This window comes from Cynocephalus volans, chromosome 11 (assembly GCF_027409185.1).
Source record: "Cynocephalus volans isolate mCynVol1 chromosome 11, mCynVol1.pri, whole genome shotgun sequence".
Classification (NCBI taxonomy): domain Eukaryota; kingdom Metazoa; phylum Chordata; class Mammalia; order Dermoptera; family Cynocephalidae; genus Cynocephalus; species Cynocephalus volans.
The window spans coordinates 94,291,034-94,318,810 of NC_084470.1; the positions used below are offsets into that span (position 1 = coordinate 94,291,034).

The 27,777-nt window shown below is 41.2% G+C and overlaps 1 protein-coding gene across 1 annotated transcript in view; it reads left to right on the top strand.

Moving 5' to 3' along the window:
* The window catches only part of PPARG (peroxisome proliferator activated receptor gamma), a 71,353-nt gene extending 49,405 nt beyond the window's left edge, over positions 1–21,948 (top strand). Inside the window, exons 6-7 of the mRNA XM_063113559.1 lie at positions 4,951–5,401; positions 21,635–21,948. Of these exons, the coding sequence (XP_062969629.1) occupies positions 4,951–5,401; positions 21,635–21,882 (699 nt within the window). The 3' untranslated portion in view covers positions 21,883–21,948. The remainder of the gene's footprint in view (positions 1–4,950; positions 5,402–21,634) is intronic.
* Positions 21,949–27,777: the final 5,829 nt, after the last annotated feature.

The window sequence follows — 27,777 nt, forward strand, 5'->3', positions numbered from 1 at the left end:
TATCGATATGAGCAGAATAAGTTCTTTAATTGCCACGGCTGTCAGTAATAGCTAAAGATATAATAGATCTTAATCAATAGGGTTCTTTCAGAGAATAAGTAAAAAATAATATTGTATATGGTTAAGAAGAAAAATTCTTGGATTTTTCTCTGAAAAATGGTTAGTCTCAGTTGGCTAATACCCTTGCTTGTCTGCTGAGTAACTTTTTGGCTGGCAATAGATGATTTTTGAAGAGCTATGGTTATGTGCTAGTTCATTGGAGTGTGAATAATTCCTCTTATGAAGTTTTCATTTGTTTGTCTTTAAATCTCTACACCACTCTGGAAAATGGAATTACATTTGACAGGCTTTCAAACTTCTGTCACACACAGCACTTAACCAGCACCTCTAGGAAACACTAGTTGAAAAGGTCCCACCTCAAGATCTCAGCATAGAAGAGCTCAGTTTAAAAGCCCCAATTCATCCCAGAACAGTCATTTTATTGAAAAAGGAAAAAGAAGTGGGGAAGGCATGGATGGAAAGGGAAAAGAACTCAACCAGGAGTCAGAGCCCTGGTTCTAGCTCAGGGTTTGCTGTAAATAGCTATTTGACTTTGGGAAGTCTCTTGTCTTCAGTTTATTCCAACTTAGAGAATGATGGTGCAGATTATTTCTGATAGACCCTTTTCCTTCTATAAATCCCATGATGCTCAACAAGGGGAAAACAGGAACAGAAACCAAGAAGAGGCTGAGGAAACCAAACCAGTGCATTTTGGATTAGTATTTACCCATTATAGCGAGTCGAGGAGAACGGTTTGTGTTGCAGGTGATGGAAGGCAGCAGTATAGAAAGAAAGAAGGAAACAAAACGAAGATAGACCCTACAAGTTCCAAGTTCTTCCTTGAGAAAACTAGAATATCAGGAGAGGCCCACATTTTTCCAAGCCAGTTTTAACTCTGACAAGGTTACCCCAGGGATTGTGAGAGCAGAGTTGCCTGCTACACTAATTTCAGTCGGTCGTTTTAGAGACGTCACCTAGAATAACCTGTGCTCTATTATTTTATTTTCTGATTTATCTCCTTTAGCTTGCTATTTTATTGTTCAAAAGGAGTTTTAAACTTAGAGTGTTCGTGTATAAAATTTCTTTCCTAACTCGTATATTAAAATGCTGATGTGACGGAACACTACTGTTCTATTTCTCCATTCAAAAAAGTAAGATTTTATTGCTCTACTGTGTTTTATCATTAAGCCTGTTTCCCCCATTATCTTTACATTCTACACAGCAGGCATGCCATAAATCTAAAACTAAATTTAATCATCTATATAAAACAGTACCCTTAATCCCATCCTGGCTTCGGTATGTGGAGCCATTTTTGAAAATCAAAATATAGCCTAATAACTTATATTTGATGTACCTCTCCAAAGGAAATTGATTTCCCCTTATAGAAACTGTTTTGCTTCCCTAGAAAGATACCGTGTTCAACTATAGTTTTCTTCATTCTATTCTCACCTTTTTCTGGTCTGTTCAATATATGAAAAGTACAAGCATCATAATGGCCCAAGGCAGATTCACCCTGAGGATAAGAAAGCTCGGGCTTCAGGGCCCCTCCCTCACACAGAACAGAGCCCCTTCCATGCTCTGGGAAGGGCCTGAGCAATTTCATTCTCAGAATTTGTGTTATTTTTCTTAGAGAAGGCCCCAACAATTGTGTACCTTTCAGGCCCTACAAAACCTAGATCCACCCCATTCATGCGCTAGTCATCATTAAGCTTTCTTTCTTGTTAAGGAGGGATGCTTATCAGCCATTTGGTGTGGTATCCGAAGATAAATACATTATTAGCCCCAAACCAGAAGGGTAAAATCATTGAGACAAACTTTGGAGATGATGTGGCTTCTCCTATAATGGCAGATCATCGGATGATGCCGTAAAAGCTAATCGAAAGTATAAGGGCTCCACTCTGCTTTGTAAAAAATACAGAAACATGACCATGGAAGTGCAGTACACTTTATATTATAATATCGTACCAGAAGTGTAATATTAAGTTAATGATTTAAGATAAATTCTACCAGCCAATCCCACCCAAGGGATTAGGAGGTCAGCCCTCCGTAAAGCAGGCAGGTCACTATCTTTCCACTAGGTTTGAGGATAAGGAAGTCCTGTGTGACATGTGAGCATGATGTGCAAGTGAACTGTTTGCGATCTAAGAATTGGTGAATTGGTTGCAAAGAAAGACAGATCACTCTTGCAGTTTGACAGATCCACGTAAGGCTGAAAGAATCTATGCAGACTTCAGAAATGCTATGAAAATAGTATAATCACATAGGACTATGGAAAACAAAAAAACTCCACCTGGTGTTCATTTGCATGTCCATACCCAGAATTCTCTGCCAGTTCACCACTTTTTCAGAATGCTGAAGGGATTTTTTTTAAAACTGGAATGGTTTGGCATGGTGGTGGGGGTGCTGATTCTTTTCTCTGTCCTTGAGTGTTTACAGCCAGGATATCCTGACCAACATTGATTGCCAAGGGGTTAAAGTCACATTGTTGTTAAATTGGGAGAGAAAATTAGCAGGATTTTGTGCCCTATGTTCAACTGTCACAGAGTTTCAAAAACAGGAACCTGGGGCTTTATATGAGGGGACAGGGGAAGTAAAGGGGAAGAGTCACAAGAGTGATTTATCAGGGCATAGTTCCAGATGAAGTGCTTACATGGAGTTGCAAGAATTTTATGCATACATTGTGTGCCAAGAAGCCAAATGGCTGAGCAGAAGCTCATCAGAAAGTTAAGTGGGCAGTCCTGGGTGCCGCCTTCTCATACGAAAAGAGGTGATGATTTTATAGTTGGTCTTTTCAGGTGTCCATACCATCATATTCTCATGGCAGCAAAGAAAACCATTATTTCATTAATGTAAACTATAATACATTATGAAATGCCTGGAGGACATAAAACACATTTTTTCTAAGTTCTTTAAAAGTTTCACTATCCATTCAAATTTTTCTCATGATTAGATTTCTGACATTCTGAGAAAACACAGTAAATTTTAATTGATGTCATTGACTCTGCTCTTCTTTTTTCTCCCATTAATAAGAAAAGTCCTGAAGAGGTGAAGGAAAAAAAAAAAAAAAAAAAACAGGAGCAAAATGTCTAAGTAAGCACAATTGGCTCCTGATTTCCTTGAAGAATTAGTTAGAGCTACCAGGCACAGCTGCTCTTGCATCCTCACGTTTGTCCTCTTTTGGGGTTTGCTAAACAGTACAATTGAAGTGAATTTTTTGGTAACAAAAGTGAGATTTTAAGAAATAACTCCAGTAAGTGGGGTTGATTTAATGTACAAGTTTGGAAATCTTATTCAATATCTAAGAGTCGTTAATGTGAGTGTTATTTCCTCCAATGTAGAGTGGACTTAACAGTTTGTTGGAAATCATAGACTCCTATAGAGATTAATAAAATCTCGGACCAGTAGATCTTGAAACTGACTACTTTGGCCTCTCATGCACCCTCTCCCTCTTGCTATTCAGGAGAGAATTCTCAGCATCTCTGCTGGGAAGAATCTTTACTTTTATGACATCAGAGGCTCATGTTCCACGTATGTGCATGTGTGCAGGAACATACACACATATCCGTTCACACCCCCCGCACACTCACACACACACTGCTTCTGAGAAATGCAACTAGAATTTCCTCCAGGGAAGAGAAAGAGACCCCCAGTTTTATCTACTCCTCTCAGCTGAGAGACTTGAGACAAAAGAAAGTTAAATGACTTTCCTGAAGTCACATAGTTAACTCAGAACCAAAGCTAGAACCCAGATACCCTCAACTCTTATTCCAGTGCTTTCAGGTATACAATTATTTAAGTAGGCTTGGGGGTTTAACTCCTCATATAGTTCAGCATATCCAGTGTATGTGAAATGTTGCCCTTCTCAGTCAGAGTCCCCTTGAGAATCTCACAATGAGCACAAACCTTTGATTAGTTCTATGTAAGGAAATGAAAGAGAATTTCATGACCCACACAACTTGCTTTTGGAAGCAGCCTGTTGCAAGCTTGAGTAATTGATGCACGTATTTATTGATTACTCCACCCGTAAGTACGGACATTTAAAAAATTAAGTTCAGAATCCTTTTTATTTTGTCATTTTTTGCAGCATTTATTCTCAGGGCTTCTACATCTGCTCTTTCTGAAACAGATGGCTTCCAGAACTTTAAGAAAAGAAATGGACATTTTCTTGGCTCAGTATTCCTAATCTACTTTCAGAGTGATTTTTTAACACATCTTTTTTTTATTATTTATTTATTTATTTATTTATTTATTAATAAAGATGATTGGCAAGGGGATCTTAACCCTTGACTTGGTATTGTCAGCAACACGCTCAGCCAGTGAGGCAACCGGCCGTCACTATATAGGGATCTGAACCCGTGGCCTTGGTGTTATCAGCACCACACTCTCGAGAGTGAGCCACGGGCCGGCCTTAATACTTAAATATATTTTATATGTACACTGTGTTTCACTTGCGATCTGAGTAGATTTCATCTAAAACTGAAAGGTTACCTTATGTTCAAGTGGGTATTTTAAACCCTGAGTTTCTGAAGTAATTTTTTATTGAAAGAACGTTAAAAATGTATTCCATTGAAAGCCAATGTAAACAATAGGTTTTGTATCATTTTAAAAATCAACAACAAAGACTCTGTAAACAACAGAAATCGGAACTATTTAGCCAGTCATAGGTAAAGTGTTATAGTGTAAATTGAAGAGAAAGAAGACCAAAACTGGTGCAATATGTTTGGTCTCAGAAGATAATTAAGGTGAATAAAAGAAGACAAGAGTATTTCCTCGTTGTTAACTGTCTTCCACTTTAAAGATTTTAGTTAGCCAAGCAAATGTATATAAAGAAATAATTTTCTGAACGGGTATGGCATTCACTGTGAATTAGAATTCTCCAACTCAGCCACTATTTCCCTTCTTTATTTTCAGCCATTTGTTATCTATGACATGAATTCCTTAATGATGGGAGAAGACAAGATCAAGTTTAAACACATCACCCCCCTGCAGGAGCAGAGCAAAGAGGTGGCCATCCGCATTTTTCAGGGGTGCCAGTTTCGCTCTGTGGAATCTGTGCAGGAGATCACAGAGTACGCCAAAAATATTCCCGGTTTTGTGAACCTTGACTTGAATGACCAAGTAACTCTCCTCAAGTATGGTGTCCATGAGATCATTTACACGATGCTGGCCTCCTTAATGAATAAAGATGGGGTTCTCATATCAGAGGGCCAAGGATTCATGACGAGGGAATTTTTAAAGAGCCTGCGAAAGCCCTTTGGTGACTTTATGGAGCCAAAGTTTGAGTTTGCTGTGAAGTTCAACGCACTGGAATTAGATGACAGCGACTTGGCAATATTTATAGCTGTCATTATTCTCAGTGGAGGTAAGATTCATCTTCTGGTCTTCTCTAAAGGAGGGTGGGATAGCCGAAAGAATTTTGAATTTCCTTAATGTTTGTTTATGTTCCTTTTCACACGGAAAATGCCAAAGGCATAATGCCACGAAAATGTCCCTTTACATGTCAAATACCAAAAGAGAATATCATAGGTTTGCTGTAAGAAGGCCATAAGGAGCCCAGTCTCTTTTCTTTTATCTCTCACGATATTTTTTCCAGTCAAATCCAAACAACGAATGTCTTCTTTTCCTTTTTTAAAATTATTTGTCTTTGGGTGGGGTTTGGTTTTTTTTTTGTTTTTTTTTTTGTTTGTTTTTTGTTTTTGGCAGCTAGCTGGTATGGGGATCCAAACCCTTGACCTTGGTGTTATCAGCATCACATTCTAACCAAGTGAGCTAACCAGCCAGCCCTTTTTCCTTGTCTTTTTCATATCCTTTCCAGAAAACCAGTTCATTCTTCACTTCATTTAAGTAATGACATGTGTAACTTTCCTTAAGAAGATGCTCACTTGGCATAGAGAAGGCATAGTAAGTGTTTTTGGTTAAATTGTGCTCCTGCCCCACTGTCACTAAGATATTACTTGAGTTGCTTCTCTGAAAGCAGGAATCAAGGAATAGGTATCTAATGACCTCACCCACTCTCTCATGTAAGTTCCTCTGACCGCTTTCCTTAAAGTGCCTTTGTGAGGTGGTTGGCTGTGATTAAGAATTCAATCTGAACCAAAGTACACACAGCAGAGAAATAAATTGAGTTATTTAGCAATTTGTTGTATTTTTAGCCTTGCAAAGTAATCTAACTAACCAACTCCAAAGGCCAGGTTTTACACTAAATGTTATTTTCATTAGTCTCTCTCATGTTTCCAAGTCAAGTAAAAGAAAGTTTTACTTTCATATCTCTCATAAAAATTGTTTTTAAGTGATGAGTTTTCATGTTGAAATGGAATGGACTTCAGCTGAGCTTTTTCTGTGTACTCTACAGAATATCCTGTTGGTGGAAGCTCACCTGTGGGGGGATAGTGATCCGAAGATGTAAACTGTGTACAGCTGCACCATATATTATAAAGAGTATGATCTACTCTGTAGTCTTTTGTTGTCCAATTAAGAGCAGAATGCTTCTGAAATTAGGTGCATAGTGTAATCATAATAATAACAATAATAGCAAACACTAATCTAGAACTTACTATGTGCCAGACAGACAGTGTTCTGAGCACTTCATACACATTTATTTAATCCTCACAGCAACCCAGTGAGGTAAGGACCATTTTACAAATGAGGAAACCAAAGCACTGAAAGCTTCACTCACTTGCCCAAGGTTATACAGGTGGCAAAAGACAGAGCTAGGATTATGAACCCAGGCAATCTGGATCCAGAGTCTATTCTCTTAACTTCCACACTATTCAAAATACTATCCTTTAAATGACTAACGTGCAAATCAATAGCAGTAGGGCATAGAGTAACTCTGGAGCCACCAGTCCAGTGTCAAGTTGCAATTCACTTTAAAATAACTTTTTGATGTTATGTTTAATAGGACAAACATGCACTATTCAACACATTTTAATATCTTGACCAAATCTACTTCTTGAATTAATCTGTGACTCTCTGGGATTGTTGATTAATTCAGCAAAGAGCGAGACCAGTGTATATGAGGTTCATTGAAAGGAAAATATTAAATTTTGAAAAACATTGATATTGACTAGCTAATGTTTTAAGGTACATTTTATTTTTAATGAAGAGTAGAAATATATTAACTTTTGATATATTTCTCTCTAATATTTCTCCTAAGCATACTATATATCCCATGTCTATATTCTTTTCACTTAATCAGTTTCCCATGTCACTACATACACATTGTTAATATTTGTTATTATTTTTTCACAAAAGTAATACGTGGCCATTTTATAATTCAAAGTGAAAAGTAAAGGTCTTTGCCCTCAGAATAAATAAGATTAACAAAGTCCTCTTTCTCGTACCAAAAAGTTTATATGCATACACACATGTACAGATACACACACACATATATATGCATATGTATAAAAAAAGTTTGTAGTAGTTTATATACCTACCACAGATACTAAGGGAGGCATTTGAAATAAGCCATTTAAAGGTGCTTGGTTTCTAACTAGGAAAGGTCTAGGCAAAAAGCAATCATGATAACTCAGGGCTTTTTGAACCTGAGCAATGTTGTTCTATGAGCACAGGAGACAATAGAGTGGTTCTATCTAGAAAAGATGCCATTACTGCCTCTGAATAGATTTCTCACAGCCTAGATTATTTAAAAATCAGTGATTCGTTAGGCCTTTAAAATTTTCGTTAACTGGTAAAGAAATAGTTTGATTCTATTTAATTGATACCACAGGCTTCAGCTTTCAATTATGAAAGTTAAAGATAGTACCATTTAAATGCAGATGTTGTATCAAGTTCCTTTTAGCTTTATACAGACTGTCTTCACAATAGCCAATATCCAGATCTCATTTGATCCTCATAACAATGAAAGAAATCCATAGGTAGCAGCCTGTCGTAGATTTTTTTTTTTTTTTTTTTTTTTTTTTGGCAACTGGCTGGTGCAGGGATGCAAACCCTTGACCTTTGTGTTATAACACCACACTCTAACCAACTGAGCTAACTGGTCAGCCCTAGATTATAAAAATCTTATATCTGTAGTTATAATGAAAAGAAAAACCCTATGAATAACTTTAGACTTCCTCAAAAAAAAAAAAAAAAAAATAGGTGTTACCCTTGACTAATTTCCTATCACAAAGGCCAGATCCTTCCCTGATCAAAGTTTACTTTTGTAGATGAAGTCTACATACAGGCAGTAGATAAGAATGAATAAACTAAGCTGAACCCCGTGTTTGTCCAACTCACAGAAATTCAATTCTCTTCTTTACTCAGAGAGGCTGATTGGGTGTAGGCCAGGCAAAGAGCTGCTTACCAGTCGTTCCCTATCCAAAGACTGGCTTTCGGTGAGATCAGAATCTCAGTCGTCTGTAGATGGTGAGATCAATATCCCAGATTGTGGTTTATTATAGTAAGACATAGTTTCTCAACTAGTGTCTTTTTCCCTATCCTGGATTTTCCAGAAAGGGAAAACATTCATGTAAGCAAGAGGATTTATTTCAGCAAATAAATTTCTGATTACCCAATCTTAACAGGAGTGATTATTTTCTCCTCCGCAATTTATTCTGAAGTCTATCAATTGTTTTAGTGATTCCGGAAAGAAATGCCTTCGGCAGGGGTCGGTTGACCTCATTCTAAGTCAGCCTTAGAATCACAGAAGAGCGTCCCTCTGGTGAAGGCGCTTAGGACCCTAGACTGAGGGAAGTAAGAGGGAGATGAGCACCATACAACAGTGGGGTGGTAAGAATTGGAGAGACTAAGAGGGGTGAGATACCTAGAGGACCCAGAAGGGAGTTTTGGAAAAAAGTAACTGATTTGAGCCAACAAACTATTTGCTGGGGAAACTGGAGTTGCCACACTAAGATCTCTGTTGTTCAACTTCAACCCTAAAACTGCTGATACCATTTGATTTGGTACTTAGATTTGCCTGGTGCTTAGCATCTCTGCTATACACTCAGCTTTCAAACCAAGCTTGCAGAGAAAGGTGACCTAGTTCTTCTCTCTCTTGCTTCCCAGAACTTGGGGCAAGAAATAGACTAAGTAAAAAGAACACCACTCCAGAACCAGAGTTCAACACTGTGTACTTTTTAAAGAGCATCTCATACACATTTCTCATTAGATCCTGACAGTGCTCCTGCATTTTTATTCTCATTTCATAAGAAAGAAAAGCAAGGGTCATAGACCTAAGCAATTTGTCTAAGATCTAACGACTAGTGAGCAGTGGATCTGGGACTGAAACCCGGGTGTACTCACTGCCATCTCCAGTTGCCCTGTCCCCTCTGCTACCTGGCTGGTGGTCACCTCACTCACTCCTGCATTGGTGGGTACCACCTGCACTGCCCTCAGTACCTTCCCCAAGGTGTGGGCCTGGAAGCCAGCAGGAGCACCCTGGTGATCGTGGTGATAGCTTCCCTTTGTACCCTCTCGTCTTACTGACAGGATGGGTAGTGTCAAGAGCCAATAAAACTGCCTCCAGCAAGGGCACGTTTGCAGCTGGCGCCACAGCACCATGCCAGCCACACGAGCAAACTCCCAAAACCTACCCAGCAACTAAAGCCAAGTGTAAAGCTGACAAGCCCCAGGACTCTCGATTAGATGGTTTACCCCCTTGAGCGGGTACTGTTCAGTGAAGAAGTCTAGGAGGGTTCCAGCTGGAACTCTGCAACAGGAAAAAGCTCTTTTTGTTAATTCAAAACAGTTTGGAATCTATTTCGGTTCTTCCTAAACTTCCAAGATATGGGGGAGGAAATTCACTGGATTTACGATATATCTTTCAAGGCAAATTGCCACCACTGTCCTAATGACAGAGAAGCTGCAAATATCACTACAATGGCCATGGCTGGCAAGCCATCCAGCCTCCTCATTCACCCTCTTAAGCCTGGCTTGGTTACACAAACCACCAATAGAGCAGCTCTGTCTTTTTCCAGCAATCCCAGCACTGTTCCTTCTCTGAGAAGCAGTTTTGGACAGCTGTTCTTGGAATGATCGTGGATGTTTCTACTGTTGAGTGGGCAGGGAGAATGGGATAGAAGAAGGGGGGATTGTTCTCATGGCTATGCACTGTAGATCAAGGAAGAGTGGATGTTCTATGTTCATTAGATAACACCTAGTTCTATCAGGTCAATAACCTGAGGCCCCTGTGGCTCACCCATGAGTCACCACAGATAGATAAGATAGATACATAGGTAATAGATAGACTTTTTAATTTGTTGGAGTTAAAATAGAATCAAAATCACAGCACTGGCCCAGAATAACTTACTCAATAAATGCTTGTTGAATGAATAATAATCTGAAATCATAATAATAATAATAATAATACCTACCATTGAGTACTTTAATCTGTCCTGCAGCTCTACATTGTCTATCATCATCCTCACTTTAGAGATGAAGAAAACAGAAGTTTAGAGAGATTAAGCAACTTGCCCAAGGTCCCAGAGTCACCAGTTGGTGAGGTCCAGGTTCAGGCCCAGGTCTCTTGGACTTTAACACTGGTGCACTGAACCATTAGGCTCTACTGCCTTTGTGGATTGAGATGTGTAAGCATCTCAATTAATTACCTTGGTCTTGCAGTTTTTGGCAGTTTTCGAAAACTACCTATTTCCATGCTGCCTCCAAATATTATAATTAAGAATTTCCGGGTTACAGTTCAGATATTAGTTATTAATTCAAAGCCCTTGTTAAGACACCATTTTAACCTTTCTTAACAAAATTACTCCCTTGGTTTTGAAAATTGCCTTGGGAAGGAATAGCCTGGCGATGAGGCTGGAGGCTGGTGCTGAGGTTCCTCAGTTTGTTCAGATCACAGGGCGCCTGGAAAAAATGGTGCTGTTTGCAGAACACACCACAAAAATGGACCATATATTTTAAATAACCAAATAAATACATTTTTACTTATCAGACACCATCTTATACCGGGGTCAAATATAAATAAGTGGTTGCAGGAAAAATGAGAGAAATGTAAAATTGTTAAAATACCATTCAATACCTTCATTTCATCCTGCCCTTCAGAAACGTACAAAAGAACACTCAGCTGCAGTAGCAAAGTACCTCATTCCTGCTCACAGGACACGAGTGTTCCACAGGCACGCGGTTTAAGGAGGACTGGGTTTGGAAGTGTTCCTTCTCTCTTCCCCTATCCCTCAACTACCCTTGAAAATCTTGAGAGTATTTTTAGTTCTGAAGTGGAAAGTGTCATCTTTCCATTTAACTGCAGAACTGTTTCTACAAGTTACAATGGGCGATGTGGCATTTCTCTCGGGACCAAATGACAGGGTGTACGTGCCTGAGTCGGCCGATGCTTTTTCTGGGGAAACCCAGCTTAGGTTGCCTCTGATTCTGCACAGCCCAGTGGCCTCCACATCGTCCAGGTCTGTTAGCAACTTCCTTACTAGTTACCTGGGGACGAGATAAAACCCCAAATATTTTGAAACTTAAATATTAAAAATACCATGAACAACAATGAGCGAACATTCTCCTTCTCTGAGATCAGCTAAATATTCAGCCACCTTATCTGTAGAGTTTTTCTGGACAAGACTCAGGCTGGTGCCTAACTGGTGAAAGCTGATGTTTTTCTGACTCTTCTTGTGATGTTGAGAATAAACAAGGACATCTGATTTCTCTTGAGTGGGACAGCCAAAGAGTATTGTCACGCAGTTCATATCCCCCATCTGAGCTATGAGTGTTTGCAGAGTAATAGCGCTCATTTGCTAATTGGGAAACTGCTTAATGGGCCCCTACACTCGAATCTAGTGTGTGAGGCTCTTCCCTTGAAGGGTCGCTCCTCCCACAGCCAGTTGGCAGAACTTCACCTTTGCATAATGACTCAACTTGAGTTACCTAGAAGTGTCCCCATTAGTTCACTATTTTCACAACCTCGTGAACTTGATTTGACAGGAGTGAGGTATATTTATGAGTTCTCAACTGGCACCCAAATTCTAAAAACCAGAGAGCTGGGGGGGTGGGGATGGGGTGGTGAGGAGGAGATGAAGCCTTCGGGAATCGTCTGGCAGACTTTACCCACACGGGTGTTGGTCGTTTGTAGAATATGAAATTATCTTTATCTGTGACCACTTCAGAAATGAAATTCCCTTCTCAGCCGGTGCTTGGTAGGCTGGGATCCTTGCAGCAAGTGAGCACACAGTGGTGTTTGACCTCAGAGACAGACGTGGGATGGAGCGTCGAACTGCTGAGTCATTCCTGTCCCCACACCAGTCTTGGAAGAGATTCAGTCAGTCAGTGGGCTGTGTTCTGGGCACTTTATCATTTTGGGCTCTCACAATGTGTGTTTAAACTCCGGGTGACCCCAGGCAGCCTTCCAGACTGGCACAATTTACCAAGATGTTCAGACAGATCATCTATAAGTAAGGAAGAATGAAACCGAGCACTGGGTCAAGTCGCTCCTGAGAGAGAGGCCACATGCAGGTAGTTAAGGAATCACTCAGTCCTAGAGAAGTCTCCTTTAGAGGCAGGACGGCATAGTGAAAGCCATGGACAGGAGTGCAAAAACCCCCAAACCCCAACTTCACCACTTAGTAGATGTGTAATTGCAGGCAATTATTTACCTCCCCAGCCTTAATTTCCTTATCAGTTCCCTGAGCAAATGAAATACCATTATGTGGAGCCTCTGGCACAATGCCTGGGACATGTGAAGCACGCAGTAGATGCTAATTTCCACTTTTCCCCTATATGATATAATTTGAAGTAGCTCCACTCAGTCCTACCACCAATGGTCATTCTTATTTTATTTTGGCGGCTGGCCTGTATGGGGATCCAAACCCTTGACCTTGGTGTTATCAGCACCTCTACCAATTGAGCTAACCAACCAGATCACCGATAGTCATTCTTAAAATCCCTTATTGCAATATAAATACCCCTAGGAAGCGATCCCTTTATCAGCTAATCCCTTTATCAGCTACCACTGTAAGGAGATTAGTTGTGGATTGAGAACAAAACCCCAAGGGAAAGAGATACTGAGGAAAGGGGAGGGGCCTTAGGAGTGTGGGGAATTTGAAGCCCCGTTGGCCCCAGGGAGATGGGGAAGAGCAGGACTGAGGCAGGTTCCCACCCTCCCAGAATTCTGATGAACTTTTGGGGAATATTATGTGTTTAGAGGTCAACTTTACAGATCATACCTATGTTTTAGATTGCACGTTCTTCTCAAAGACATTGGAAAGGAAGATGTTGGAGGAGCAGGGTATGCAGAGAATTATAACACTTGGCAACTTTTTGTTTGGCTTTCTGCCTTTGATTTGCTGTTGCCATTTCTAGAGGTGGAGGAAGGAAGGAAGAGAAGGAGTTCTTAGTCCTCCCTTCTCTTGTCCTTTCCCTTTCTCTGTATTCTTTCTCCTACCCAGAAAATCTCAGAGTAGAGCCCCCAGATGGATCAGGGGCATGAGTGTGTCAGGTTGATGGGAGACTCAGAAGAGATCATTCTTCCTGCTCCACCCCCACTTCTAGTCCTGAGCAGAGCCCATCTTCGACACAGCAGGAGCAGAAAAGCATGTGCATCCTTCGGCTTACGGGGAGAACCACAGACTGCCCCTCGCCCCCTGGCCTCCTGTCCTGACAAAAAGGAGGGGAGCAAACCCCATGGCTGAACTCAAACTGAGTGACCTTGAACGACTAGAGCAATAAGGGGGCCCTAACCCCAGGGTGCAAGGAGGTAGGAACAAGGACTTCCAAAGGGCAGGACAGAAATCTCAAGTCCCATTTCTGTTCTCAAAGACGTGAAAATAAAACGGAGCCACGCTCAGTTCACTGGAGCTACTGTTGAGTGAAAGCAGAGCTTTGAACAGGGCAGAGGGGAAAGTGTTTCCCACCTTGCCACTGGGAGCTTGTGTTCTGCTTTGTAGTTTGGGAGTCGGCTTTTTTGAGGGTGGAGTTGTGTGTTTCAGACGAGGTGAGTTGATGTGTAATTGCTACTTCATGGGCAGATTCAAGAAAAAATTGGCTGAGTTTGGTTTCGTCGTTGTGGTTTTCCCCTCCACCAGCCCAGCTAAGTGCATACATATTATGGTTATCGAACATAGACAGAGGAAGCATTTATTAGTGTGAAACTATAGTTGAAACAGAAGTGTTCGAATGTTAACCCACTTCAGAGTGAGGACTCCACCAGCAATATGTGTGTTCACAGCAGAATGTGCTCATTACAGATTTTCTTTATCTGTTCGTTAAAGCATTTGCAAGATCCCTATTTTATGTCATCCCCTTTCCCTGATAGCAGCCATAAACTACATTGCTCCTAAAATCATCCATTGCTCAGTCTTCTGATTGTTTTAGGCTGGCCCTGCTAGCATTCCTAATAAATCCTCAGCAAGGTGCAGTCCCGGGAGTGGAAAGGGGAAAACATCTGGAAAGAAGAAAAAAGGGGGTCAGGGGCTTAGATGAAAGGAGAAATTATGGAAGAATAGGAAAGATACAGAAAGGACTCAGGAAAATCAGAGAAATGAGAGGAAAAGGAAAGTCGGGAAGAAAAGGCATGTTTAAGGAACACTAACGAAAACTGCATAGTCACTTACTGTGTAGCATTTCCCACACATTAACTTACTTAATCCCCTGAACAACACTGTGAATTAGATTATTGTTATAGCTCTTTTTTTTTTTGGCAGCTGGCCAGTAAGGGGATCCAAACCCTTGACCTTGGTGTTACCAGTACCACGCTCTAACCAAGTGAGCGAACCAGCCAGCTCTATAGTTCCATTTTTTAAAATGAGTAAACTGAGATACAGGGAGGTTAAGGAACTTTCCCAAGGTTACCCAGCAAGTTGCAAAGTTGAGATTCCCACCAATTCTCACTAAACCAGTAGTGCTCACCTTGGCTGCACGTGAGAATCACCTGAAAGCTTTTAAAAATTTTGAAGGTCACACGCTAGGCCAAGTAAACCAGAATCTCTAGGTATGGATCCAGGCAATAGTTTGTTTTTAACCTCCCCGGATGATTTCAGTGTGTAGCCAAAATTGAGAATCCCCACACTAAGTCAAGCTTCAATTCAAATTTAAATATGAAAAGAACACATGTGAAACTTTCTCAAATTATTTTTTCCTAAAGGTAGGCTGGTGGGAAGGAATTGCTGCAGGCCACACCAGAGTTTACTTTGCTAAAAGCACAGTTCTGTCTGATGCTCATCGTGATTCCGATGGTTAGATCAGAAAAATACCCCAGAAACCCCTCGCCTCATTTCTTCAGAGAATGAGTGAATTTGGGCACCGTGGCTTTTTCATTCTGTTACTATTCTTAAACTATCTTTCATACATGCATTCAACTACAGGAATGAGAACTTGCCCAAACCCCCAAACATGTGTCTGCATCAGGAATTATTTTCTTGGGCCCCTGATTTTCTGTTCTTACCAAGAACTCAAAAACCTTCCATATCCAGACCATTTCTATGCCACCTATTCCTGCTTATGCTCCTGACTCAAGCAGGAAATTACATTTATTTGTAACACAGACAATAATAATATCTTCTAAAGTTCCTTTACCTATTTCATTCTCACCATGACCTTATGAAAGAAATATTGTTTAAAAATTAAGACAAAACCTGGAAAGATTAAATGATTTGTCCAAAGGCAAACAGAAACTAAGTGGAAGAGAGACAGGACGCAAATCAAGTCTTCAGTTTCCAAATCCACTGCTCCTTAGAACACATTCGTGAACTTAGAATCAATGCAGTAAAGGAAATTAGAGAAGAAACTTAAAAGGAAGTTAAATTGCAAAGTGCCAGAGTTCCCTAAGTAGCCTACCACCTCTTCAGTTTCACCCCATACCTGAGCTAAGGTCATTCATGGTCTGTGGATCAATTTACAGCCACCCTGCAATCAGACCTTTTTTCCTTAAATGGCCTAGGTACAATCCATTACAGATTTGTCCCTCTCAGAAAGCCAGTAGGGAAAGCTGGGAAAAGCTGCAACAGCAGCTCCTGGAATAGAGACAAAATGATCCCTCTCCTTCAAGAAACTCTGCTGTGGCCATCTGCTTCCCTAATCCAGATGCCTCCTGAGGAAATCTGTGCTAGGGGAGCGCCTGGCCCAGGTGGGCAGATCCCAAGAGGGTCAGAGAATTTGAATCTGCTTCAGATAAGCTCTCCACTTAGCAGAACCAGATCTGGATAAGATGGAATCTTTATAGACTTGCCCATAATCAACAGGGCTTTCTAATCAATTCCAGGACTCTGTGAATGGAGACCGGAAAGATTTCTTTCCCAATTCTTTGCAGCCTGGGTAGTGAGGAACCAGTAATTGACTCCAGCCTCCTCCTCAAAAGAGTGCGAAGTCCTGGAGTCTGAGTCAATGCGTACTTCCCAAAAGGCAGCCCAGTCCAGTGAAGAGGGCCCTTGACCCTGCTCCTACTCCAGACTCAACTCTAACCCTCTGCAAGGAGCAGGGAGAGGTTCTCCAACAGGCCTTCTAAGAGCAGTGTCTTAGCAGGCACTAGGCTGATGGGAGGTGAGAGGGAAGGGAAGGGACCTGGCACAGGGGTGTGTGTTTAGACAGATTTCCATGGCACACCTGTGGTACCTGGCTTAGTCCAGTAAAGGCCTGAGTGTGCATGGAGAGGAAAGTGGGAAGAGAAAGGCAGGAGAGGGCAGTAGGGAGGCCTTGTAGCCAGTCGGAGGGTAGAGAGTGTACAGACTCTTTTGCTCTTGACTCTAGGGCTTGCTCAAAACCAAAGGAAGAGGGCCGGCCCGTGGCTCACTCGGGAGAGTGCAGTGCTGATAACACCAAGGCCCCAGGTTCGGATCCCATATATGGATGGCCAGTTCGCTCACTGGCTGAGTGTGGTGCTGATCAAAACCAAAGGAAGTTTTGTTTTTAAAAAGCCAGGTATTCTAAGTTTAATGTGTAAGCCTGTTAATATACTTTTCCAATTAGGTTTTTGAGTTTATTTCCCCAGTTGAATTGTGTGAATTATGTAGAGGGAATTACAAATGAGAATAAATTTTAGAACTTTTGAATTAGGGTTTTAGACATCATCTGTTTAGTCTGATCCTTGTAGTTTACAGAGGAGAAAATTGAATACAGTGAGCTCCGTTGGTTTACCCTGGTCACAGAGCTGAGAGTGAAGACCTAGAAGTACAAAGCACAACTCTTCCACTCTGCTGTTTCCCTTCCCCAAACCATTTTGCCTTGACAGAGGCTTAGTCAGGCGGACAGTGGGACTGATCTGTAAATGATCTAACTTGTCATTGGAGAAAATACATCTAATCTGTGGCCACAAAATTTCAGCCCTTCAGCCAAGTTTCATCCATCACATCATAAAGAATAACTTGCCAAAGAGAGGTTTGAAAATCCAAACCAGATCCTTCTCCACTCCTAGAGTGCTTTGGAGCCAAGTGTTTCCAGCAAGCCTGATCAGTTGCAGTTTAGAGTTTGATTGTTTGATAAAAGAGAACTTCTAGATTAACATCATCTCCTCAGCAGAAGTTTTTACCCCACTGATGTGCTCAAAAGGAAACAGGAAAAAAGGAGTCAGTGCCCAGTGAGCAGAGTCCTACATGAAGACTGTGTGATCCCAGGCCAGGAGGAGCCTCGCTCAGCACCTGTCTTTACCCACGTTGCTGCCACTCTGGTGCACGTGGCTTCACACCACCACTGGCCTTTGAAATCTTGAACATTTGCTAAGAGGGAGGATCAGCAATCATTAAACCAAAGGCTCCAATCCAAGATCCAGCTTTCCGAGAAGCGAAAGTGGTTTTCATTGTCATATAACAGCTGTAACCAAGGCACACCTCCTCCAGGGGCATTATTCTCTAGGTCAGGACTAAATTGTTTGTTTCATTCTCAGAATCTGAGATTTTTTCTTTCTTTTTTTTTTTTTCCTGACCAGTAAGGGGATAGCAACCCTCGGCATGGTGTTTTCCACACCACCCTCAGCCAGTGAGCGAACCCGCCATCCCTATACAGGAGCCGAACCCACGGCCTCGGCGGTACCAGCGCCGTACTCTCTCGAGTGAGCCACGGGGCCGGCCCAGAATCTGAGATTTTTTGCTGAAAGTTCTGAAATTAAATGCTGAAATTAAGAAATATATATATACTTATTCCAGTCAATGGGAGATGTTAGAGAAGTTACAGAAAAAAAAAACAACAAAAAAAAAACAAAGACAAGTTTCCTTCTGTAATGAAAAAATAAATAAGAAACTTAATTTAGCAGAATGTTTAGAGTTCTGAAAATCCCACCTTGAGACCACTCTGGATTCTAACACTGGTCTCTTGAGCCTCACTTCAATGGGTGAAGGTTACTAGAGTTTATTAAATACAGGAAAACACCGTTTACGGGAGTGTAGTGGTTCTGCTTTTAGGCTTGTTCACCAACCAGGAGAATTGTACTCTTTGATCCAGGGCTCTTGGCTAACAACATTCTCACTCATTAACTCAGTCAACCAAGTGCTCCCTGTGTTTCCACTGGTGGTTCAGAGACAATCAGGACAAAGTCTCAGCCCTCCAACACCTCATGGCCTAGGGGGAGATAAACGAGAAAATCAGTACTTATAATATAGGGTCACAAGAGTAAGAATGTAGCATTTGGAATCGGTCAGACTTAGATCCAAATTTCATCTCTGCCATTTACTAGCAAGTGGCTGATTTTGGCAAGATGTAATGCCTTTCTCTAAGTCTTAATTCCACCCTCCATAAAGTATGGCCTCATGGGGTTATTGTGAAGATTAACTGATATGTTGTGCATAAGGTCCTTAACACAATGTTTGGAAAATAATAACCATTCAATAAATCTAATCTAGTATAGTAGTGATTGATGCTGGCCAGTTAGCTCAGCTGGTTAGAGCGCAGTGTTGTAACACCAAGGTCAAGGGTTCTGATCCCATAATGGCCAGCCACCAAAACAAAAACCAAAAAACTAGGGATTGAGGTGTTTAAAGGGTGCTGGGGACGCCCAGAGAAAGGAGATTAGAAGAACAGGGGAGAGGAAGGGATAATGTCAAGGCAAGATTCTAGGATGGAATCCCGTCACAGGCTGTATTTTGAAGGAATGATTGAAGTCACTAAGGTGAGTGAAGGGAAGGTAAGAATGTTTCCAGCAGGAGGAACAGGATCTGCATAAGCACAGAGTCCTGAAAGCACATAGGATGTTTGAGGAACTTGGTATGGAAGTAGCTTAATATGACTGGAGCAAAGGGATGGTTACAGAAACTGAGGCTAGAGGGTGACCGGGACCAGATCATGGAGAGTATTAAAAGATAAGTGAAACTCATACAGTTAACATATTTTAGAGAGAGTGAATGGCCTTCAAGAGCTACAATTTGAAGCCAATACAAAATGGTCAAATGAGGGTACTGAACGCTGATGTGAGCCCTGCCTTCTGGTGAGCCCGAATGAGGCAACCTTATATTCTCACCCAGTGCAATAGACTTTGAAACTAGAAAGTAAAACGTAGAAATTAGAAAACAAAAACCAAAACCCAAACTTTGTACTTGGAACTTTAAAAACACATGTCTATGTGGGTTAAAAATGAAATGTAAAAAATAAGAAGAAAATCAAAATTGTAAGACAGACTATTTAGAAAAGAACTGTGGGAGTACTATGTATAAAAGCCTAGGGGGTGAGGGCTGGCTGGTTAGCTCAGTTGGTTAGAACACAGTGTTATAACACCAAGGTCAAGGGTATGGATCCCCATATGGGCCAACCGCCAAAAACATTTTTTAAAAATAAATAAATAAAAAGCCTATGGGATGAAACCAAAGTGACACTGAGAGGAAAATTTATAGCCTTAAATGCATTTATTAGAAAACAAAATACCAAAACTAAATGAATTTGCATCCAACTCAAGAAACAAGAAAAAGAGAAAAAAGTAAACCTAAAGAAAGTTATAAAAAGGAATTAGATACATTGAAAACAAAGTACAATTTTAAAAAACAGAGCCTTTAATAAAACCAAAAGCTATGTTTTTTAAGAAAGCAAAAAGTAAATAAACCTTTGACAAAAAGATTTTAATGAGAATATACACAAGTAAAGAGCATTAAGAGGACATAAATAAAAATAATAGTAGGTTTCACATTCTAAGAGAATATTTTATACAACTTTATTCTAATATAAATTACTAAAATTTTATTTCACAAGTGGTAGAAAGGCTGAATAGATTAAAAGCATGGAAGAAAAATTAAAGGTAAAGGAAGATTTATCACCAGGCTCAGGTGGTTCTACAAACAAATTCCAAGGAACCATCAAGGAACAGATCATTACTACATAGAAACAGAAGAAAAACTTCTCAACTCTGTAAGGCCAATTAACATTTATTAGCAAAACAGGCAAAAGATGGCACAAAATAATAATACTCTGGACCAATGTTACCTACAAATATAAAAACACTAAATAAAATACTAGCAAATGCATACAAGGGTGTGAGGAAATCTATTAATGTAATTCACTATACTAGATTAAGATAAAACCTTATCTCTTCAGATATTATATCTCTTTTGAAAGAAAAATGTAATAGCATTTGATAAAATTCAACAACATTCCTGACTAAAACAAATTAAAAACTTTAAAACTCTTGGAAAGCCAACTGTAAAACATATTCACCATAATCTATAGCAAACATCATACTTGGTGGTAAACCTTTAGAAGAATTTTCTTCAAAGTTAGGAATGGAACAAGAATGTTTCCTATTTCTCCTATTATTTAGTACCATATTAGAGGTGTTAGCCAACACAGTAAGGCAAGAAAAGGAAATGAGGCTTGTAAACACTGGAAAAGAAGAAATACATAAAGCTACCATTATTTGCAGATGTAATCATCTATCCAGAAAAAGTAAAAATCCATGATTAAAAACTATTTGAACTGACAAGAGTTCAGAAAATTGGAATCAATTTAATATACTAAAATTGATAGTTTTCTCTAAATATCAACAGGCATATATTAGAAAATGTAATAATAATGAAGAGTTTATTCACAATAGAAACTATAAATTATTTAAGGGTAAGTCTGTCAAGATCTACATGAAGAAAAACACAAAAAGTTTTAAAGTAATTTAAGCTCACCATTTGCAAATTGAAATAACACCAAGTGTTATAACACCAAGGTCAAAGGTCCAGGTCCCCATACATGGCCAGCCACACACACACACACACAAAAAGTTGGGGTCTACCCTTCTGAACTGTAACAGTATTTAAAAACTACATTTTGTCATGTTGAAAATGTAACATGCTATATTAAACCAAAAAGAGACAAAGCTTTTTCTTTCTTTTTTTCTTAGCACATTTGAAGTTGTAGTAAGAAAATAGGTAGAGGCTTTAAAACATATTCATCAGGAAGGAGCAGAAGTTGGAAATGAGATTTCTGAAATGTTGGCAGAAAGAGGCCTCAGTTTGGGAGCAGGATTGTTTTGATGCTGTGTTATGTCACCTGACCATACAGATTCTGTCCTGGCCAGGAAAAGAATGCCTCTGGACAGAGCTCTCATCATTTTGGTTTTAATTCCATCCCTTGTTCTTTCCCACTTCTGCTTCCCCTCCACCTCATTAGGAAATAGCAAAAATACAAAAAAATGGATGAGTACTTTGGTGCTGCACACTAGAGCTGCATAGGCCTTAGGGGAGGGGCCCAGGGAATTTTTTGACTGACCCTCCTGTTGTTTTTTCCCTTTCTCCTCCCTCAGATCGCCCAGGTTTGCTGAACGTGAAGCCCATTGAGGACATACAAGATAACCTGCTGCAAGCCCTGGAGCTCCAGCTCAAACTGAACCACCCCGAGTCCTCCCAGCTCTTTGCCAAGCTGCTGCAGAAAATGACAGACCTCAGACAGATTGTGACGGAACATGTGCAGCTATTACAAGTGATAAAGAAGACGGAGACGGACATGAGTCTTCACCCCCTCCTACAAGAAATCTACAAGGACTTGTATTAGCAGAGAAGTCCTGATCCACTGACAACATTTTCCTTCCCATTGCACTATTATTTTGAGGGAAAATCTGACACCTAAGAAATTTACTGTGAAAAAGCATTTTAAAAAGAAAAGGTTTTAGAATATGATCTATTTTATGCATATTGTTTATAAGGATACATTTACAATTTACTTTTAATATTAAAAATTACCATATTATGAAATTGCTGGTAGTATTTGAAGATTGAGTTTGGTGTGTCCCCCAAACTACCCCTCTGGCCTTTTTTTTCCTTCTATTTCCTCCCTCCCTTCCTTCCTTCCTTTCTTCCATTTCCTTCTTTATTAGGGTACTTCAAAAAGTTTTTGAAAAAATAGAATTAAAAGATTATAGGAATCTTTCCATGAACTTTCTGAGAACCTTGTATTTTAGACATTTTTAAAATGTGAATAGAGCTGCTGATAAACTTTCAGTCTCAGTAAATTAACTGTTTAATCAATTTACAACTTTTCTGAACAATCCACTTTAACAATCACAACTAAGAAGGGAAGGGGAGCTTCAAGACCAAAAACTGCTCAAAGCATGTGTTTCTTAACTTGAATGTGCTGATTTGGTGGCATATCCCTAGGCTTATCAAGAATTTGATCTTCTGGGCACAATCCTAACCAAAATTTTCGCTCACCACCACCAGCCTATTCAATATATGCCTACTAATCTGATACTAACGAATACCCGAACAGACACTGGCAGGTATTAACTGAGCACCGGCAACTGCTCGAGGCTCTGGGTAACACAGAAGTGTCTTAAGATTTGGCACCTGCCAAAAAGAACTTAACAATTGAATTGATGAGAAAAGATTTATATTTCTTAAAACAGGTTATAATGCACAGTAGGAATCATGTGCCGGATAAATGGTTCAGGTGCCATCAGGGTTCAAGGGAAGGAAAGATTAATGAAGGTTGGAATTGTCCAGATTGGATCTGTAGATGCACTGAAGTGGGCTTCAAGGCTGTGTTGAACTGGGACAGGCAGAACGTAGAAGACATTCTAGTGAAACAAAATAGCGGAACAGCAACAAAAGAGAAAAAGAGGAAAGGAATGAGGAAGAAGAGCTGCCTTCTGGTTCTTACTGACGTAGAAGGATTTTGCTATAGTCATTCCTACCATCCTTCTTGGGACCACTTTGTCCAGAGATCTCTTACTTTTCTAAACTCAAAAGCTAATTATCCAAATCATTTATGTAAATGCATGCTTTTCCAGCAAGATAAGTTCCCTAGAGGCAGGGACCTTCTTGGCACAATGAATAGATTAGTTGATCAAAGCCACCAAATTCACTAGCACTAGCTACCCATGAACTGATCCTACTGTGTCTTTTAGGAATGCCTTATAACCAAACTGGCTTGACTCGGGATGATGATTTCCACTGACCTAAATTATTTCCCTGTCATTTCTCCCTTAATCTTGCCTTATGGTATTTATACTCAGGAGGACATAACTTTAGATTTAAGGCTTTCAAGTGAAAATGGTCAGAAAGATCTTTCTATCCTTTACTCAAAAATAAACACATATCCAAAGAGTCAGGTTACAGAAGTGAGTCCTGACCCCAGTCCTAAACATGTAGGATCCCTAACTCTAGGAGAGACAACTTCTGAGCTCAAACCTCTAGAATGACAGAAACAGCCAAGTCCTTTCAGGACCAGAGACTGAAGCCGTTGTCTAAGTGACATCCAAACATTTGGAAGGAAAGTGACAAATTCAGTCAGTCATATGGTTATTTTTTTCTTCATCGATGCCAAACATCAGGATATTTTGAAACACCCAGATGACTAACTAGAGTCTCCATTCTGTTTATTCCATGTGGACACTTTATCATCAGGGAAATCTTGAAGAGGAGAAAAGGCAAGCAGTAGACAAGGTGAAGGGTCCACCTCCGAGGAGATTCCTTGTTTACGAGGTTTCTCAAACAAAAAGTCTCCAGCTCGCTGCCTGATCTCAGTCCCCACCAGCGCTCCAAGCCCGTCCAAGCCCTTTCCACATTATCGGAGCTGTCGTTGCCAACAGAGGGAGGAGGAGAAGCCGCTCTCAACTCTTTGGCACCGATGGTTAACATTAAATAGCTTTTAAATCCTGGCAGCTCTCAAATTCCCATCTCTCTGACTTTTTCCCTGTGGCTTGGAGGACCATTTGCTAAATATTTTACGACACATTATGTTCAGCCTCCAAAGCTCCTGCCCCTTCTCTGGTCTCCCTCTCCCCCAGGATGATTCACCAGTTAATCAACACACGGATCATCAGTTATTCATAGTACTTTCTCTGGACACAAACACACTTAGGGACTTGTGTTAATAAAAATAGGAAGAAAAAGAACTTTGGTCAAGAGTCAAGAAAGGGTTTCCGGGCTCCCACGAGAGCCCTGCCCCCAGCACCTCCCTTGAAGACGACCTGGCTTGTTTCCGTCTTTCTGCTGTGTGTGGAGGGCAGGGACAGGGTGCGCGTGGAAGTAGCCGGATCTGCACACCCCACGTCCAGCCACAGTCAAAAACTGGGCTGACTTGAGTTTCTAGCTTTTTTTTTTTTTTTTTTTGGTTGAGGAGCTAGGGGTCTGGGGGGCTCTGCAAGAACACAAAAGAGGCAACGGCACTAGCTGGTGTCACAAAGCAAAGTCCCAATTGTAGGCTTGGGGGACAGAAGCTGGAGGGACAGCTGCAACTCCACTGAGGAGAGAGAGGGAAGGGATGAGCTTCTGTGGTGGGCTCACCTGTTGCTCCCGGATTCTGGTGGCTTTTTCTTGGCTTCCTCGAGGCTACCGATGGCAAACCCTTCTTGTGGGTAGGGCCTGGCTTGCCCGGTATCTGCTGCTCGCTGTGTGGTGCTGAAGAAAGAGCTGCGGGGAAAGGGGTGGGTTGGCCCCTGGATACCTGTTCCTTTAGAAATACCTCCTGGGGAGTTGGGGTGGGGGTGGGGGCCACTAGTTCTAAATCCTGAAGGAAAGAACCGAAGTTCATTTCCACCACAGCTGCCTCCATTGCTTTCTTCTCCTCTTTTCCCTGCACTCCCTGGAACAGTTGGGGATCATGAGACCAAGGCCAGGACATGTGTTCTTCACAGGTAGCCACCTCCCTGTTCTTCTCTTTCCTCCCCCCACCCTGGTTCTTGGCCCGGCTCCTATTGTCTCTGTGTACATCGCTGTCATGATTATTATTTGCATGTCCCCAGCCCTCGCCGTGAGATTGTACATGGTAGGCCCTCCATTTAATGCTATTGAAATGAAATAAAATAGCAGGATCTTAGAGCTCAAAAGCCTGTCGGGTGTCATCCAGTCCCACCCGTTCATCAAATATAGGCTCAGTCCACACTCTGGTCAAGTCTGGCAGGATAAGAAGGTGAGGGTGACCTGTCCTCAAGGGGGAACAGTCTGGACGAATCATCACAATTCAGCAGAAGGGACAATTGCCCAGAGATGTGAGAAAGGCTTCTCAGAGGATGCGGGCAGGTGCAGAAGTGTAAAAGAATGTGGTGTGCTCAGAAAACAGCAAGAGGATGGTATGGCTGCCATAGCTCAGGGGTGAGAACAGAGCCTGGCACAGTTGGCATCAGATCGTGACAAACTTGTGATCCATGGTGGAAAGCTACCTTGGCTGTATTCATAGGCATTTGGGATCCAGTGGATGTTGCCAAGCAATAGAGGGACATGATCAACTTTGCAATTTGTAAAGTCAGCCTCCCAAAAGTCAACACTCCCAAAAGTAGAAATCCCTTCTACAAGGCTTCCAATGGCTGTCCGATCCCTAAATAACTACCCAAAGAGATGGAAGTTCTTCTCTCTTCTAAATCCCTTGGTGATTTCCAGCCCTTTATCCTAGCTCTGCCCCTGGGGTCACACAGACCACATGCTCATCCTGCACCCCACGGGTTCTGACTCACTTCACTCCTTCCAATCCAGTTGCAATCTTTTGGCCCGGATATGGGCACCCTCCCCCTCCGCTGTCATTCCCTACGGATCCTTGTATATCCCTAATCTAAAAAAGCCCTCTTCTCTGAGGAGCTTTGCCTCAGCTTCTTCACCTAGGTCATGAAGATCTCAACATCATTTCCATTCCCATGTATCAAAACCTGCCTGTCCTACATCCCAGTTCCGGAAAGGCCCTGAATCTGTCATAGAATTCTGGAAAATTAGGTCTCAAAGGAGCCAGCCATCTGACAGATGTGGACCCTGAGGATCAAAGAAGTTAAGGAACATGCCCGAAGTCCTGGGAGTCTATCAGGATTAATTTGTTCAAAGGTGTTTAATTACTCATGTACTCTTAGCAATACTAACACCACCTTCAGAGGCACTGGCAGTTTAACAAAAGGATCTCAAGTTGTGTGACAAACTTAAAGCTAGTGTGAATATCTGCAGGGGAGAGTGAGGGAAAAGAGTAGAACACAGTTCTTCGGAAGACCAAGAGATGACTGCACAAGACACTTTGCACAAGACACTTTGGACTGCGTCTGGCACACAGTTTGTGTTTAATAAATGGCAGCTGTTATTGAAGACAGTATCCTGGTGTGGACTTTAGAGCTACCCTGATTTTGGTTAAAATTCTAACTCCACAACTTACTGGTTCTATAACCATAAGGCTTCAGCCAATCTGTTAACCTCTTTAGGCCTTAATTGCCCTCATACGTGAAGTGGGATAATAAGACCATCTTATGGGGTTATTGTGAGGATTAAATGTAATAATGGTTGTAAAACATTTGCACAGTCTCTTGGCACATCCTAACCAGTCTATAAGTGTTGGCTGCAGGGAATGACATTGCTGCTGTTATTAACATAGAGGCGTCCTGGGCCTGGCCAGGCTCTTCCTGTTCAAGTGCTGTGGACCTTGCTTGATGAACCTATAAGTTCAAAGCCAGGTATAGGGATTGAATTCCAGCATTCGGCAAGAGTAAAAATACATTCTCTCAAAAGATGTTGCCCCCAATCTATAAGTATGAGGAAGAAAAAAATATTTGAAAGATAAACTGCTGTGTTCTGATTTAGAAGAAATGCTCAGGATGAGGCTACAAAGACATTTTCTCCAAAAGTAGTGAGACTTTTCTCGTGATTTATGCTCCTAATTTTAGACTAATATTACATAGTTTGAATTTCCAGAGGGGTTATAAAGAACAAGAAAATTGCTAATTTAAGTCTGTAGGGAGTGGGTTGGGATATTTCTGTCCCCTCTGGAGTTTTGTAAATATGTTCCAGGCCAAAAGTTCCCAGGAGAGTGTCATTCCTAGGATCTGTTTAGTGCCATGGGCTGGTCTCAGGAGGATCCCAGTGGCTTTCTGCAAGAGTTGGAAAGCTGCGATCCCCTGGCCACTTTTCCACAATACCAGAAGCCATAAAATGTATATTGAAGTCTCCACTGTCAGTCTGAGACTTAGCTCTGCCACTTTCTAGGTGTGTGGCTTTGGGCAAGTCACTTACCTCTCTGGCGACATAGTACCTGGCCTATAGAAGTCCCTCAGCAAATTACGTGTAATTAATTCATCATGAATAAAAGAATGGGTCTCAGTTTCCCTGTCTGTAAAATGGGAATAGTGATAGCTACCCTGTCTGTCTTACAGAACCTCAGATGAAGAAGGCAGGCAGGCAGGCCTGACCACCACCACTCACAGGTGGGAAAGGCAGAGGCAGGGCCCACGCTAGACCTCAAGCTTCCCGAGGGGCACCCCATCTAGGGCTTTCCTCGTATGCCGTGCTGTCTCTGGAAGAACCAAATACAGTGTTGCCTGGCAGCAGAGCACAAGCTTTATGGCGTAAAAAAGTTTGAATTTTACCTCTGCCACGTACCAGCTGTGCAACCTCAGGCAAGTTGCTTCTTGTCTCTGGGCCTCAGATTTTTCATCTAGTTCATGAAGATCCCAGTTCCTACCATATAGGATTGTGAGAATTA